This window comes from Danio aesculapii, chromosome 21, assembly GCF_903798145.1.
Source record: "Danio aesculapii chromosome 21, fDanAes4.1, whole genome shotgun sequence".
Lineage (NCBI taxonomy): Eukaryota > Metazoa > Chordata > Actinopteri > Cypriniformes > Danionidae > Danio > Danio aesculapii.
Window position 1 is genome coordinate 4592305 of NC_079455.1, and position 18944 is coordinate 4611248.

The following is an 18944-nucleotide window of genomic DNA, read 5'->3' on the forward strand; positions in this document are numbered from 1 at the left end:
ATCATAGTATATAACAACAAAACCAATAAAACCAAGGGTTACACATTTAAAACACTATAGTCATTTATATTAAAGGGAAATATTTAGGAATAAGCATTATATTGTATATATATTTACAACTCTTCATTAATAAATTACACTACATAATGTAGTATCATTAGTAACTATCATGGACTAATAGTAATAACCATAGTAAACTTTATCCTTTACTACAGTACAAATTATATATATATATATATATATATATATATATATATATATATATATATATATATATATATATATATATATATATATATATATATATATATATATATATACAGAGAGAGAGAGAGAGAGAGAGAGAGAGAGAGAGAGAGAGAGAGAGAGAGAGAGAGAGAGAGTCATCTTTCCATGAAGCAAATTTCTCATGTGAAATGTCTCTTTTCGTGTAGCCTAATTGGTTGGCGACGTCATCAGAGCGAGAGTTGGCAGTAACTCACCAAAAAGTTTGTTGTCGACCACCAAAAAACAGGAAATCGCCAATCTCGCCATCATAAGGATTTACTTTCATTGGCTAGACAACGACCTCACAGCTCGGTGAATGTCAGTGCCTTCAGTTATTGATCCGCGATCTGTAAATGTAGCTTGTGTGGACGCTACTGCGCTACTTGATTAATAAAATAGCTTCGCTACGGTGAAAAGCTATTTGATTAATAAAGTAGCTACGCTACCACATCGCTACTGAGAAATGTAGTTAAGCTAGCTACAACCCAACACTGTTAATGTGATAAAATTGCTTTGGCCAGAGTCTGTTGGTGCCCTGGATTTCACAAATCGATAACTTTGGGAGTCATAATATATCATTCGAAATGAAAGGGTCTGTTTTCATTTCTGTACACTCACGATAACGACAAAAAACATTAGCCTTCATTAAACAAAGAAAGGCTAGCCAAGGTTACATACCTGCAGATGCTTCCGCATGCTTTCCAGCTGCAAAGAGGATTAGACATTGTGCACAGTGAATCAAAAGCATCAGAATAGCAGCACTTTAATAAATGGCCATAGCAGAAGGTATCGTGCATATCAAGAACAGGCAAAGCAACAGATCAATATTATTCAACATATCCCAGATTTTTAAAGAATATTTTTAGATGTAACCCCATTTGTAATCTTTAACATTTTCTGTAACTGTAATTTAGTTACACATTTTTCCTCAGTAACTGTAACGAATTACTGTTACTTTTATTTTGTAATTAAATTACGTAACGCATGTTACATGTAACTAATTACTCCCCAACACTGCACATGGCAGGTACATATTGGGCCAAGGACGAATGTAAAATGTACAGCGATTAAATATGCCGCCCAAAAAACATCCAGCTGTATGCTACATACAACTATAACAAGCGACTCAAACCACCTTTGCTGGTGTTTTGTTTTTTTCTGAACGCCTCCTTAATGTACAAGTGGTTCAAACTCGCTAATTTTGAGGCGGGAACCGGCGGACATGCAACAACTTTAACCATGAGGTAAACATAAAACAAAACTTTCCATCCGGAGCTCCTTCACGGGACTCGGCACTTGTAAACACTCACTCCAATGAACTCGCACGGCTCTCGGCCCCGCCCACACTCGTCAGCGCTACCAAGCCGACCAATCACAAAGCTTGCGCTAAGCGTCGTTGCTACGTCATTGCTCTCATATACACACACACAGCACCACGGCGGATGCGCTTTCTCTCATTCCCACACACACAGCATCACAGCGGATGCGCTCTCTCTCGCTCTCATTCACACACACACACACACACACGCACACACACACACACACACACACACACACACACACACACACACACACACACACACACACACACACACACACACACACAACAGCACCACAGCGGATGCGCTCTCTCTCATTCACACACACACACACATACACAACAGCACCACAGTGGATGTGCTCTCTCTCATACACACAGCATCACGGCGGATGCGCTCTCTCTCATTCACTCACACACAACAGCACCACGGCGGATGTGCTCTTTCCCATTCTCACACACACACACACACACACACACACACACAACAGCACCACGGCGGATGCGCTCTCTCCAATTCAAACACACACACACACACACAGAAAACAGCACCAGATGCGCGCTCTCTTGCTTGCTTGATTGCTCACTCTCATTCACACAAACACACACACACACACACACACACACACACGCACACACACACACAGGATTAAGACACTGGTCTTACCTTTACTTGTAAATGAAGTCTTGACATGACTTGAATTACTCTGAAATGATCGAATTATCTTCTGTCCTGTCCTTTGAAGCAAGTCCTTTAGCTCCAGCATTGGTCGTCCATTATTCACGTTTTGATTGAAAGTCTAATTTTGAGAAATTTTTATGCTGATATCCGCGATTTTTGCAGTCAGTCAGAGCAATACATAAAATAGCAAGCTATTGAACTATACTGCGTAAAAAGAGTAACCACTGAATAAGAATAACGCGAGCTCACGCGCGCCCTCCTCAGTGCGGCAGAGCTACTGCCTGCCTCACCCCCACACCTCATGTCTTTTCAGTGCGGCTTTATGTCAAATTCTAACACTAAAATAAATAAGTGACAGACTACGGTGGCCGAGAGAGCTTAACGCGCTGCAATTTAAGAAAGCACATGCAATTACAAAAAAACAATAAAGTAAATAAACGATCTTCATCAATTTGACAGCACACCTGTTGCAAATTGGTCAACACAATTGGTCAACACAAACAAGTGAAGAAGCGCGCTGCAAATTGGTCACAACATAAACACCTGAAGAAACGCTCTGCAAATTGGTCACAACACAAACAACTGAGGAAACGCACAGCAAATTGGTCACAACACAAACAACTGAGGAAACGCACAGCAAATTGGTCACAACACAAACAACTGAGGAAACGCACAGCAAATTGGTCACAACACTTGCAAATATCCACGTAACACAACGGAAATGTTTGAAGGGGACCCAAAAACATGACGGACCTTGCTGAGAAATGGATGTGTTATAATGCCGTGACTGTTGCTCTGTGAAGTGGTTGCAGCCATGGTGGTCTTTGAAAGGTGAGTTGTTTTTCGTTTATTTTAATGTCCTGATTACTCGACATAATAACAGAGGTAAAGTTGGTTTTATATTCACACATTCGTTCATTTTACTGTCTCTATATTGTTTACCACGCTAATTTGGCTATTCGGTCAGAATTAGCATGTAGTCTGACTTCAAAACAGCATTAGCACTATCTTATTGACCAAACAATAATGTGTTTTGATAATCATTGGCTGCTAATTTGATTTCACGATTTAGAATTTGCAAACAATACTTTTCTGAAATGATATTATTAAGGAGAATGTCTGAATTTCTGAATATAAAACCAACTTTACCTCAATGACATAATAACATTGACTTAATAACTATGAAGAGATCAGTGCCATCCCAACAGATCACCAGAAGAACAAACAGATCAACACAAATAAAAAAATTCATAAGGACACAATAAATAGGCTGTCATAACTTCTCTATGTTGCTGCTGCTACTTATTTACTGTTATTTAAGGCTTGAATAATGTCAATGTTAAAGGGATAGTTAACTCAAAACTGAAATTCTGTCATTATTAGTTCAACCCTCATTTTTACAAACCTGTGTGGGGTTTTTTTCTGTGGAAAGCAAAAGAAGATATTTTGAAAAATGCTAAAAACCAGTAGTCATCCATTGACTTCCATAGGAAAAACAAATACTATAACATTCATCACAATATATATATGTTGTGTTCAATCTCCTAAAGCTTTGGAACCACTTGAGCGTGTATATAAATAGTGAATGTACTGAACTATGCCAATAAGATACATTTTTAAGCACAGTTACTTTACATGCCCAGCAGAGGTCATCATTGCTTTACCAATGGCCTAAAAATTGACACGTTCACAAAAGTTCAGACATTTGGATTCATTTACAATATGTTTGAAAATGATTGTGTTAATCTGTGATATAATACAAGTATCATGCAGAGGTCCATCAAAAAGCACAACTATAAACTTAAGTCAGAAAGTACAAGCAAATATCTGTGTAAATAATGACAGATGATTCCGTCCAGGGAAAATACTTGAAGCTCTTTTAGCAGGTGCAAAGAAGTAGAACGCCTGCTGCTTCTGTAATGAGCTTCCTTATTCACACGTGATGGTACAGCTGTAGCGTAGAAGCATAGGTCCACAACGTCCAGCATTCCTATTGGGAATTTACAACATCATTATCACAACAAAAGAATACAAGTAGACAATTAAATAAAGAACAATACTGCACACTATAACAGTAATCTTCAAGTGTCCAATATATAATCAGCTTAAAATAAAAGAACATGTTTATGGTTTTGTTTTTGCAGCATTCATTTGAATCTAAGTCATCTAAGCAGATAAGTTTATATGTTGCAATTTACTGAAGTGGACAGGTTGTCAGCTCTGAACTTATGTGGATATAACATTTGTTCTTGAACCACCTTGTTGCCCTGCTCAAACAGTATGTAAGTATGGTTAACACTTTCTTTTACAACCCAAAAAAAGCACTGCGTAAGTACAGTGTACGTTGTATTTTGCTGCATGTATAGTTTAAGTATAAAGAACGTATGTGTAGGTGTAAGGGAACAAACTGTAATGCTTGGGTAATAAGGGGATAACAACCAGATATGCAACATGCAAAGTACCATATAAGTACACTGAATTTATGCTGTACTTTTCTATAAATTGCAAAGGATCAGATCATACTGTTCGGGTAGTAAGGGGATAACAATAGATATGCAATACGCAAAGTACCATGTAAGTATATTGAATTTACGGTGTACTTTTCTATAATTTGCAAAGGATCAGACCATTGGGTAATAAGGGGGTAACAATAAGATATTCAACACGCAAAGTACCATGTAAGTATATTGAATTTACGCTGTACTTTTCTATAAATTGCAATGGAACAGTCCATAATATTTGAGTAATAAGGGGGTAACAATAAGATATTCAACACGCAAAGTACCATGTAAGTATATTGAATTTATGCTGTACTTTTCTATAAATTGCAATGGAACAGTCCATAATATTTGAGTAATAAGGGGGTAACAATAAGATATTCAACACGCAAAGTACCATGTAAGTATATTGAATTTACGCTGTACTTTTCTATAAATTGCAATGGAACAGTCCATAATATTTGAGTAATAAGGGGGTAACAATAAGATATTCAACACGCAAAGTACCATGTAAGTATATTGAATTTACGCTGTACTTTTCTATAAATTGCAATGGAACAGTCCATAATATTTGAGTAATAAGGGGGTAACAATAAGATATTCAACACGCAAAGTACCATGTAAGTATATTGAATTTACGCTGTACTTTTCTTTAAATTGCAAAGGAACAGACCATAATGTTCGGGTAGTAAGGGGATTACAATAGATATGCAACACGCAAAGTACCATGTAAGTATATTGAATTTATGCTGTACTTTTCTATAAATTGCAAAGGAACAGACCATTGGGTAATAAGAGGGTAACAATAAGATATTCAACACGCAAAGTACCATGTAAGTATATTGAATTTATGCTGTACTTTTCTATAAATTGCAAAGGAACAGACCATAATGTTTGGGTAATAAGGGGGTAACAATAAGATATTCAACACGCAAAGTACCACGCAAGTATATTGAATTTACGGTGTACTTTTCTTTAAATTGCAAAGGAACAGACCATTGGGTAATAAGAGGGTAACAATAAGATATTCAACACGCAAAGTACCATGTAAGTATATTGAATTTATGCTGTACTTTTCTATAAATTGCAAAGGAACAGTTCATAATATTTAAGTAATGAGGGGGTAACAATAAGATATTCAACACGCAAAGTACCTTGTAAGTATATTGGATTTACGGTGTACTTTTCTATAAATTGCAAAGGAACAGACCATAATGTTTGGGTAATAAGGGGGTAACAATAAGATATTCAACACGCAAAGTACCACGCAAGTATATTGAATTTACGGTGTACTTTTCTTTAAATTGCAAAGGAACAGTCCATAATATTTGAGTAATAAGGGGGTAACAATAAGATATTCAACATGCAAAGTACCATGTAAGTATATTGAATTTATGCTGTACTTTTCTATAAATTGCAAAGGAACAGACCATAATGTTTGGGTAATAAGGGGGTAACAATAAGATATTCAACACGCAAATTGAATTACTTCAGCCACCGTGCTGCCATTTCTATACTCATATTAGAATAATAATGTTATTACCCACTGATTAAATTGAATATATTGAATTTACGGTGTACTTTAAGTATCGTATACATATAAAGAATATTGCAAGGGTGGTGACAACCTAACGCAACCTGCAAACACCTGCGTAAGTACATTAATAATAGTACTCTCAGAACAGTAAATGCAACTGTTGCATTTCAGTGATTGTATAGCTGATGTTTTTGTAGAAAAATGTAGTGTAATTTTGTCTTCAATCTATTTAAACTGCTGCTGTAGTTTTCTCTCTTCTTACTGTTCAAATTGAAGTCCAGCTTCTTCCCTCCTTGTTCCCTATAGTTAAAGGGTAAATACTTACACTAGGAACACTACACTAGGAGTGTTGAAGCTGGCTTCTGCTAAATGAAACTGCAAAACTATCTTCAGTAAACTTTATTTATTTGAGTCTCTGACTCCGGCTCTTCTTCATCTGACAGACTGCTCATTCTTTGGGTTAAAACTGTAAGTGATCCCTCCGTTCATCTGACACACCAGACAGTTAATCTTCATCACCAACAGTCTCCTAACCAGAATCATCAATTTGTCAAGTCAGATCACCTTTATTTCTGTAGCACATTGTGTCAAACTGCTTTACAAGGATGAACAGTATAAAATAAAATGAAGATAAAACAACATTGTGGTCCACATGTAACTGCTCCATTCCCTCATTCAAGCCAAAAGGGTTTTTATAAGCCCCTGTTTACTAAATAATAACAAAAAAGTGACTTTGCGGAAGATGAAACTGTGTTCAAATGACTAAAGGTGTAAACATTTACCCTGTAAGACTAACAGAGAGACAATTTGAGCAAACATTGGAGAGAAACTCTAGAGATTTAGTTGCTTACATATAAAATGAAGTAAATGTCTGCCCAGTGTTTTGGTGGTTGAGTCAGGTTTTAGAAGGTACACAGTGTCAGGTAATGCGACAATACCTCACGAAAACAAGTACAAAGCACTTGTCCTCACTGTAGAGGCACATTCAAAAGCACCACAACCTGCTCTAATCCCTTTGGCTAGAGTTGCTGACACTGGCTAACCTTTTAGAATAGGCCCTCTCTCATGCTGTGGGAAGGTCACTGCATCTTACCCAAACGGTCCATGTGCAGTAACACCACTGCGCTACTCACTGTTTTTAAGAAGACAACCCAAATCTACCATTAACCCATACTGCTGAGAGGAGCCAGGTCAGTGGATACTCTATATTTTTGATACTGAATTATTGTCATGTGCCCATTCAAAACATGTTTAGAAACATATTAGTCTTTAACATGCTATAATTACAACTGCACTCTGATATATATATATATATATATATATATATATATATATATATATATATATATACACACACACACACACACACACTCTAAAAACGTTAACTCAATAGTTGGTGCTTTGTTGGGTTATTTTGAACCTTTTTATTAATAACTCAGTTGGGTTAAATGTTTGGTGCTTTCCTTGGTTATTTTAGCCTTTGTTGGGTTATTTATTTAGTAACTCAACCAGTTGGGTTAAAAATTTAGAAATTTTACAGTCAACTGATTGTAAACAGCCGTATTAATATGCACAAGTAGTGTTGTTTTTGCGTTATAAAGTTTATTTTAGCTCTAACGCAATAATGTTGTTGTTTTTTATCAAATTACCTCTCTGTGTCGTGTTTTTTTATATCTGTTTTAACAGCACTCTTAATTTGACGATACAAACGCAAACGTATAGACGATCTATACACGGATAAAAGTGCTTTCTCTACCTCCGTGTTCATTTCTACAGTTCTTTTTTTTTTTTTTTTTTTTTGGAGGGAATGATACACATATTTAAAATATTAGAGGTTAAGCCCCTTTTTTGCCAAAAATAACCCAACAAATTGGTTATTTTGTAACCCAAATTGTTGGGTTAACCTTAACAACTCAATGGATAGGGTTAAAATAACACAACAGCAGGTCGGTGCCAAAACAACCCATCATTGGGTTACCCGTTGGGTTATTATTTAACCCAACCATTTTAAGTGAGTAGTTATTTAATATGTTTCCTACCTGAGTGACGTGAATAATTGCTCACTCGCTACATTTTGAAGCTATTTTCAATCAAAGTTTTTGATTACATTTGGTCGCCACATTGATGTCGAGTTACTATATGCAGTTCATTTCAACTGTGGTCTATTTTAACACCTGTAGTGAATCCAAAGGAATTAAAAAAGAAAAAATGACTGAAGGTGATCGGGAACTTTCAGCTTTGATTCAGGAGCTCTGGGACAATGACACCAACCGCCTGAGACCTGGGATCGATTATCGCATTTCTCTACAGGTAATTTTGAAATGATCCTTTTGTTCATTTTTGAGGTATACTAAATAATAAATGGGTAATGCTGATTAATATTTGGAATCTGCTTTCTGTTACACTCTTAACTTTTACAATGCAAGTGACATAAATTTTCTATTTTGTGTTTGTTGACCTAAGGTCATAAGGTCAAAGTGCACCTATTTAACACAAACACTGAAATGGGTATTGTTCCTGAGTGCTGTTTTTAGAAACAATTCAAAGTGGCACTTTTATACATGGCTGAAAAACATCAACTTTAATGCTTATTAGGTTGGACATTATACTATTATGTTGACATTATACGCCAGGGCTTTGTCATGGGGGCCAGTTTATGAAAAGCATCCCAAATGAGGGGTCGGAGAGATTTGACTTGCAATATGAGTGAGGACACAACAGCAACATAAGCTGTATTTTTGCTCTCTAAGACACGCACGCTGGCTTTTTCTACGTTAAAATCTAAATATATTATATTTTGAAACTACATAACATCACTGCATTGTACAATGTGGCTTTTTTTTACAAAAATATTCAAATGTTGTATTTCGTAGCACAACAAAGTCAGTGTATTGCTCAGGTAGGCTTCTTCTACATTCAGACACATTCATATGTTGTGCTTTAAACTGAGGAACAATTAGGGATGCAACGATTAGAGATTTTGGTTGTACGATTATAGTCTGAAGAATAATCATGGTTTCGTGGTTATCACTATTATTTTGCATTTATTACATTCAAAACAATACTAATTTAGAAAACCCTAGTATATTTTAAAACGTTTATTGCTGCTCACTAACCAAACACACACAAAATATTAATAAAACAAACAATAGTCCATTTCTCTCTTTGAACTTAAAAATAAATGAAAGTCTTTGATTTAAACGAGTGATAATTTTACAATGAAAATAAATGACAGAACAATGAATAAAATAAGAAGAAATAAAAAATAGTATTTGCCTAATGTTGATTTAAGCTATATATTAGCTAAGAATTTAAATAAACTGTTGTTATTATCTGCGTTCATACGTACATAATCATTTGTAATAATTCGTCTAACGTATCTTTTGTTTACACTGCACTGAAAGACAACTCTCACCACTACAGCGTGAGAGAATTTCTACTGTGTGTGCCTGTTTTGTCAGTTTAGTGGCGTACGAAATTGTACGATTTTAAAAAGGAGGCGTGGCACCTAACCCCACCCCTAAACCCAACCGTCATTTGGGGATGAGCAAATCGTACTGAATCTTACGAATTAGATTGTACGAATTCATACGAATTAGCCACTAAGTCAAAAAGTTACGAATTGCCCTGAGATTGTGTTGCAAGGACGCGAGTGCGTCATTCTGCTTGCGAGCCGTGCGCGCACCGCTCCCAATATGCGCACGTCTCTATTGGAAATGATGAACTTGGATGCGGAAAAGACGCAATATGTGAACTGCCTGCTGCTATAGTTAATCCAATGTGCGTGCGTCTTAGCCTCGGTATAAGCTCGGAACTTTAAACTAGCACACAGTTGACATAACTTTGTTTAGCTGCAGCAGTTTTGTTCCATGCAACAGAAACGTGCCGTTGAGAAGCCTTTACGACTAAATAACCATAATGAATAAAGCGCGGTTAATAGTGAAATTAGGCTAATCATTGCATCCTTATTAATCATATCAGTGCATTGTACAAAAGGTCTTTTCTACAAACATATCCATATGTTTTTGCCTGCCCGCGCCACTCGCTTAATGTTACCTCACTCCCTCTCTGCGCAGCCTTCAACTGTAGCTCATGCTGTATTGAGCAGACGCACGTCACTTCATAACTATAGCGGACGTTTCTTCGACTGAACTAAATTTTATTTTTGATGTCTTGGTCACTTTATTTGGACGGCAAGAACAAATTGCCTCAGGGGCCGGGTTCGCCTATTGAATAGCCCTGTTATACGCATTGCAATTACGTCATTTAACTAAAACTAACTGGCTGAATTGCAAAGATAAGAAATAAATTGTAGCTCAAAGTATTGATCATGTCAACATTTCAGATTAAAGTCCGTAATCTACATACTGTTTTTCAGCTTTCATGCTAACCTGCTATAGAAACACACTTGAAACATTCCCATACTCATTCATTCATTTTCCTTTGGCTTAGTCCCTTATTTATCAGGGGTCGCCACTGTGGAATTAACCACCAACTATTCCAGCATATGTTTTACGCAATGGATGCCTTTCTAGCCCCAACCCAGTACTGGAAAACACCCGTACACTGTTGCATTCACACACACTCGCTACATACTCTTTAATTTGTCCAATTCACCTAGAGCGCATGTGTTTGGACTGTGGGGGAAACTGGAGCTCTCAGAGGAAACCCACGGGGAGAACATGCAAACTCCACAGAGAAACGGCACCTGGCCCAGCCGGGACTCCAACCAGCGACCTTCTTGCTGAGGCAACAGTGCTAACCACTGAGCCACCGTGCTGCCATTTCTATACTCCTATTAGAATAATAATGTTATTACCCACTGATTAATAGCTTGTTTAGCTATGCCAGCATTGTATGAACAATATATCAATATGCCTTTGGAAGTTCTTCACGCTTTTCTTTATCTCGCAGGGTAAAGCAGGTGATCTGGCAGGTGTTCCCGATGACAATGATGGAGCAGGGATGCCTTTGTTTTCATTTGTTGATGAAAACATTTTCAAAAAGGAGACTTTCTTAGGTAGGAAATATATATCTGATACTTATCTAGTTAATCCAAAACTGAAAATCATTCACTCACCCTTTACTTGTTTCAAACCATTATAAGTTTCTGTTGTTAAACATAAAAATGTGATACTTTGGAACCATTATTGGAACCATTGACTTCCATTGCATTTGTCTTTCTTACTAGGGAAATTGTTTTTACTTGTCTAAAGTAAAGTAGCTCATTACTTTTCACAGTGTATGCGCTTGCAGCCCTGTAGTCCATTGTTTTGGTTGACATGGACCCCTTCATGACTGAATCCATAACATGCATACACATGATTCATAAAGTGCGGTTTATTTATAAACTAATTTTTAGAGGACCACGTGCTTCTGATTGATCACGGCTGGTCTCACATCAGTTTCAGATACCGCGCCAATCAGATGAATACTAACACACTGTAAATAACCAGAGTTTTTGACTTCAGTCATCTTCGTCTTGAAGAATCCCCCTTTCTACCCTTACTCCTCCCACTTCTCCTGATAGGGCAGCATGGCAGCCCAGGGGTTAGAACTGTTGCCTCACAGCAAGAACGCCACTGATTCGAGCCCTTACCGGGCCAGGCTGCGTTTCTGTGCAGTTAGCATGTTCTCCCCATGCTTGCATGGGTTTTCCCCGGTTTCCTCCCACCGTCCAAACACATACCAAATAAATAAATTGACTAATCCAAAGTGGCATCAGAAGTCAAGCCCTTAGCCAGCTATATCTCTTGGCTATTCCTAACAAATTCACAAGCAGGGGAGCTCTTGAGACCTTCCTGAGCTTAAACTCTCCTCTTGCACGTCAAACGGGAGGGAGCCCAAGGCTTGAGGATATTCTGAGCTCAGGGCTCTCTCCCGGGACAGCATCAGCTGTGTGAACTCTTGAAATGATGTTTTACTAGTTTACACAGAGATAAGCACATCATTTTCCAAACCTGGACTTTGAAAATGATGATTGGGCCAGTATAATGTTGTAACCAAGTAGATATGAAAGCTTGGTTCCATATACCTTTAGTTTATAGCATTCAGACTCTTTTTCTTTCTCACATTTATAGGTATATATATCCTGAATTCTGTCTTAACAAGCAAATATGAGTTTCTATCACAATTCGGGTGGCAATGTGGCTCAATGGTTAGCACTGTCGCCTTACAGCAAGAAGGTTGCTGGTTTGAGTCCCAGTTGAGCCAGTTGGCATTTCTGTATGGAGTTTGCATGCTCTCCAGTTTATCCCACAGTCCAAAAAGATGCGTTATAGGTGAATTGGATGAATTACATTGGCCGTAGTGTAAGAGTGCGTGTGAATGTGAGAGTGTATGGGTGTTTCCTAGTACTGGGTTGCAGCTAGAAGGGCATCCTCTGCATAAAACATATGCCCAAGGAAAATGAATGAATGTCACAATTCTGAAAAAAATATTTTATATAATTTTTATTTCAGAGATGTAAATGGGCTTTCAGAGACATAACTCATAAATAGTTATCAGTTTATAGTTGAAAATGGTGTTGTGTAAATGCCCCCTAATAAGTCTGCAATTAGTGGTCGAGATACCTAGTATCTCAAAATGTAGATGTATAGATGTAGAAGACTTTGGTATAATTGGAAAATAATATGGATCTAAGCAAGTATCCAAGAGATGATGCTGAAATGTATTATTTACATAATTATGTTGTGTCTTTTCAGCTTTCATCTCACTTCTGGACAACTATGAAAGTGATACTGGTGAACCAGAGATTGTCACACCAGAGGAAGAAATGGAAAACCATAGGTTCTTGGATTCAGTCATTAAGACCCCCACTATGAAGGTAATAAATGAGTAAAGTAAGACCCAATCCCAATTCCACCCCTTAGCCCTTCCCCTTACCCCCGTTTTGCGCGTGCATGCCAAGGGGTAGGGGTGTCCCAATTCTCTTTAGCTTGAAGGCGTAGGGCTAAGGGGAAGGGGTGAATACCCCTTCAAGAAGATTTTTCAGGCCCACACTCGAAACCAAGGGGTAAGAAAATTTCCCAGAATACTCCAGGCACAACAGCAGTATTGCTAAACCCGGAAGGAGATCCACAAATTAGTATTTTTTTTGTCATTTATTAAGAATTTTTACGACAAACAAACATAAGTTTTAATCATAGACTGTAAAATATATGGACGTTGTATCCGTGACGTCACCCATAGGTTTCTGAACACTGCAAAAGAAGCTACAAGTAGGCGCGGCCAACCGTCGCCATTTTGGTCTCGCGTCATCGCACCCACGGCGGGATACCAAACAAGGGCAAAGAGGCGGAGAGTGAGCGGAGCTCCAGACACCTGCTGGCACTTTGCTTAGACCTGGCAGACAGACTTTACTTTGGGAGAAGCGCTTGATACTTTATTACCTGCGACTCGTTTGTGTTCTGACCACATGTGCTTGGCTGTACACTATATCAATAAAGTGTTTAGACTTTTAAAAACACTGTAGTAATACATTGAACCACTAAGCATTGCTCTTATGATGTTTTTCTACAGGAGGAAAATGCAAATTACTTCCAAACACTTCAGATATAGTGTGTTAGTAAATGCAAGACTATTGATGAGCTCCAGGCATAACACTGTATGATAACGCTTCAGATGACTGTTCTAGAGCCTACAGCTAATCAATCTGTCACAATCTGGAGTGCTTTACGGGTCTAAAGAACATTATAAATGATAAATGATCTTAAAACACACACATGTATAGAGTTGGTATACAAGTATATAACTTTACTCACATGGGAAACGAGGCCACATGAATGGTTTGTGAGCACAATAAAGTGCACACAGCATCCCATATCATCTGATAATTGTAAGAAATAAGTCCAAAAGGCAGATGACTGTGCAAAGCCACATAAAACAACACAAAAATACGATGAACATGCCGAGATCAGTGGCTAATCTGCTGGATTCAGCTGAGGTGAAGTGACGGCGACCAGCGAGACCTAGCTGTCACTCAAGTGGCCACGCCCTTAATTATGCAAACTTAATATAACCTAATATAAAGGAAATGGATGAGTTATAAAAAAAATTCACCCCCCTCACAGTTGTCATGGAGGGTAATAATAGCTATATGAACCAAAATCGTTCTTTGTACCAGGCTGTAAACACCTTTTTTTTTTATTTTTGCTGTAAAGTTGGCCATTCTAACAGTGGGCTCAATTTGATGGGCGGAATTTTGATGAATTGCAGTTTCAGTTACTTCCGTATTGGCTTCCCGAGGGAGAGCAGGAGGTTGCCGCTTGGTTTTAATACAATAATAACCACGTTCGTGTTTTACTGTCATGCTTTTTAAAAGAAACGCTAAAAAAAAAAAAAACTTATAATCCCTATTAATTACTCCTGTACAGCAGTCCCACAACATTCTGTCACTCAATGACACTGGAATACCCAGTCAGTAATGTCTAGTTGCTGGAAATTAGCTTTTTACAGTGTCTGCTATAATGTTAATGTTGTTTTTTGTGTGTTTACATTGATCAATATGGCCACTGTGTAAATACACAGTACATTACGATCTTATTGCCACATTAGATTGTTATGATAACATGATATATACCTTCAGGGATCTCCTGAAGATAAAAACCAAAAAATAACACAACTGGATTAACCACAGCAGTCATGATCGTCTGATGTCACATGTAGCAAGAGATCGCGATGACATATGATGACGTGTGCAGGTGCTGTAGTGCTGTGCCAATCCTTAGGGGTAAATTTTGAAGCCTTTCCCCTTAACCCTCGGTTCTAAGGGTCAAGGTGAAGGGAAAGGGGTACAAAAATAGAATTGGGATTGGGCCTAAATGTTTCAGTTTGTTTTTTCATTGCATGTGAGTTTATGTCCCTTAATTTCTGGATGAGTATAAAATAAACATTTTTACAATGTCATATTTGCTACTATTAGATTGCCCACAAATATCTAGTGGAGAAGCGTCTTTCTCCAGAGGATACCACAGGCTTCAAACAGCAGCTGTATAAGATTTGGTTTGAGCTCTATGCCAGGAAAGGATCTAGTAAGTAAGTACGCAAGTTATCATTCACCCTAAAAAAAAAATGTATTTTAAGATTTGAGCTTTCTTTCAGATTGGGAAGTCCATGGTAAACAAAACTGATATAGAAATATATTTTATTTCCACATAAGCACATTTGGCCCTATCATACAATCTCAATTATATCATTTCACATCCTCCGCCATGTTGTTTAAATGGGAAAGGCATTTGCTCCACTTTGTTTGCCCATAGGCATATTAAGGTGCGTTGTTAGCACATCGCTATTTTGAGGAAACTTAAATAGATTGATCTAAAGTAAATGGCACTGTTTTTTTTTGTGTGTATTTTTAAAGAGCACATTAGTGATAGGTGGGTACAATACACATGCATGTTGCTTAATACACACACATGGATGCACAGCAGCACAAACTATCTCTTTAAGTTCTTCTAAAAGCTGAAATGAAGCAATGCATTTATTTAACGTTTTCTTGTGTTGTTGTTTTGTTTGTTTCTCTCCGCACACAAGACCAGACTCGTCTGGTTTTGAACATGTCTTTGTAGGAGAGACAAGAGGAGGTCATACTGTCATTGGGTTTCATAACTGGATTCAGTTGTACTTACAAGAGAAACTAGGACACATTGACTACAAAGGATATAGTGTGAATGCCAACTCACCACAGGTAAGTGTGTTATATGACTTACTAATGATAACTGATGAATTCATGGATTAAACATTCGTCATATAAACTTACTTTTAAAGGAATAGCCAAAATAATTCTGTTATCATCTACTTACCTTTATGTTTTTCACGAACGATTGTGATTTACTTCATATTGTGGATGACAGCCGCGTTTCCACTATCGCGCCTAAAGCGAGCGAGCCAGGGCGAGCCAAGGCCAGTCGCGTTTCCACTATCACTTCCGGGGCGTAATCGGGCCAAAGCGGGGCTTCCTTGGGGCCAGCGTCCGGCCTTTTCCGGCCCGCCGAATACCTTGGGCCAAGGAGGACCAACTGGGGCTTCGGGGCGGGGTTACGTACAAAGGCGGAGTTTTCCTGTCAGGTAAAGAGGAGACAAGATGCTTTCTTCCCTTACATTTGTTTTGCTATCGCGCTTGATCAACTCACTAAGAAGAAGAAAAAATGGATAGCAGCCAAAATCTGTGTTCGAAGTAAATGCCGCCGAACTCGAATGTCCTTATCCAGGGATCGCTGTCTGGCCTTACACCAACAGACCACAAACAGTAAAACAGCAATCGCTTCGGTGTTCTCCATCTTCCAGCTCTCGTAGTGATGCCAGGTTGTGTTTGTGGTTATAATTTGAGTTTTTTGTTCCCGCTGAAGTGGGCGGGTTGTGTGACGGGTTGTATGACGTTTGATTCGGGGGACGTTCTGGGGGCGGTGTTTGCGTGACGCGCTGCGAGCAACTAGCCCGACAGTGGAAACGCGACATGATTTCGGCCTCATTTCTCAACCTCCCGGGCCATTGGCCTGGCCTGGCCCGATTAAAGCCCTGGCTCGCACTGGCCCGATAGTGGAAATGCGGCTATTGTCAATGGTGTCTGGAAGGGTTCCAAGGGTGTTGCAAACTGTTCATTTACAAGTTTTAAGACCTTTGATCATCTTCAGAACACCGAACTCCACCCAAGTCTACTCACCCCATCAATTCAAAGTGTTCCATATGAACAAAGAGGTTTGAAGTGAAAGGCTCATACAATAAACAGATTTCCTTCAGGCTTTTATTAACCTACTTGTAGACATTTATGCACAAACAATGTTTGCTGTCTTCAGAGTTGGTCACAGAAGCTTAAGATACATGATATGTCATGTCTCCAGTCATGTCACAGCAGAGTTGGCATCAAGGTTGAAGGTTTTTCATTCGTAAAACTATCTTTGGTTAGGGTCGGGAGTCGCTTGCTGTTTCTCAGTCTGTTGTCTTCAGCTATGAGCCCCATATTGTTTCACAAGTGTATCCCGTTTTCTTGCCCCAAGAGTTTCCCAGTTTTTAATGAGTGAGGCCTTTGCATTTGAGATTAAGTGAAGTTTATTAATAAACTAATTTCGAGAGGATCACATGCTTATGATTACTTGCAGCCGGCCCTTCATTGTTCAATTTATGATTCACCAATCAGACGATTCCTAAGCCACTATAAATACCCTAAGTTCCATATAACAGCCATCTTTGTTTTGAAGAATCCTCCATTCCACCCCTACTCCTCCTCCTTTCCTAGATGGGTGGCATGGTGGCCTAGTGGTTAGCACTGTTGCCTCAAAGCAAGATCGTCACTGGTTCTAGTCCTTACCAAGCCAGCCGACATTTCTGTGTGGAGTTTACGCGTTCTCCCCGTGCTCACGTGGGTTTCCCCCGGGTTCCTTCCACCGTCCAAAAACATGCAACTTAAGTTAATTGACTAATCCAAATCAGCACCATAGACATGCTCCTAGTAAGTAGTTATCTCATAAGAGCAATCACTATCTGTTCATTAGCTACTACAGCAGGGAAGTTCTGGAGATCTACCTGAGCTCAAACTCCCCTCTCGCCTTGCAAATGGGAGGGAGCCCCAGGCTCGAGGATCTTATGAGCTTAGGGCTCTCTCCCGGAACAGCGTGCCAAACAAGCTTTATAATCAATTATCAGCTAAGTGTGAACCCTTGAAAGAGGAGTCACACACCTGACAAGAAGCCCAGCTTGTTGCATCACATCTTTACTATGAGTGGGCACACATCAGCGGTGCCATTTGATATCTGTCTGTACCAAATAGAAACCTATGTAAAGATGTCTGTTTCACTTCTCATGGAAAAGGCGGTTTACCAGATGTTCATGAAACTGTTCTCTCTCAGCCTTCTTCCCTGTGTTTAGGGGTACACGCATTTACAACCCTACCTGCTGCAGTGCAGGGTGTTGAATTGTTTGAAAACAGTATAAAAGGTGGAATAAAGAATGAAATAGAACTTTGTTTAAAGTATACTGGGGCCATTATGTTGGGCATGGGACACAGACAACCCAGGCTCATTCTGAGAACGTAGTCCCATGGACGTTTCTGGAGACCGCGAAATACGTCCCGTACGTTTTTTGCAGTTTTTGTTTTCGGGAATCCGCGAGAGGCCACTGTGTGCGCTTTTTCCCGCTCCGTTCTCGCGTAAACCCGTTAGAGGCTGCTGTCGAACAACCTTCCGCCTGTCTGCCTGGATGACAGGATGATTGACCGTGCGACCGGCCAATCGGCTGACCCACCCTCCTCCGTCCCTAAACCCAACCAACGACGATTCACAAAAGCCGTCCAGAAAAAGAAAAGCCCTCGTCTGATTTCTACCACGTTTTCAGATTTTGACCACATTCTCACCCTGTGATGAACTTGTTCGCTTTATTTTTTTGAGTTTGTTTTTGTTTTCTTACCTGATTTCTGGAACCGCTCTTCCCCGGACTCGAACCCGGTCGTCGTCGTGGTCAGCCCCTCTCTGCCCCTCGAGTCCGCCAAAGTACACGAAGAGCTAACCAGACAAACTGGTTGCAGCGGGAAAGCTCTCCACACGGAGGCGAGCGGCCGGCCGGCAAGCGCCGAAAGGAACGGCGTCACACCGCCCCCGCAGCGTTCGCTTAAAAAAATGAAATGCAGCCGTACGTACCCCCGGCTAC

At 39.2% G+C, this 18944-nt stretch overlaps 1 protein-coding gene across 3 annotated transcripts in view; it reads left to right on the forward strand.

Moving 5' to 3' along the window:
* Positions 1–3032: 3032 nt before the first annotated feature.
* endou2 (endonuclease, polyU-specific 2) overlaps positions 3033–18944 on the forward strand; it is a 19614-nt gene continuing 3702 nt past the window's right edge. Inside the window, exons 1-6 of one of the 3 annotated variants that reach the window (XM_056447209.1) lie at positions 3033–3098; positions 8494–8612; positions 11217–11322; positions 13007–13128; positions 15226–15338; positions 15837–15990. In XM_056447209.1, the coding sequence (XP_056303184.1) occupies positions 8511–8612; positions 11217–11322; positions 13007–13128; positions 15226–15338; positions 15837–15990 (597 nt within the window). In that variant the 5' untranslated portion in view covers positions 3033–3098; positions 8494–8510. Of the gene's footprint in view, positions 3099–6335; positions 7493–8122; positions 8613–11216; positions 11323–13006; positions 13129–15225; positions 15339–15836; positions 15991–18944 lie in introns of those variants that run through there. The other 2 variants (XM_056447210.1, XM_056447208.1) reach the window with 2 other exon arrangements.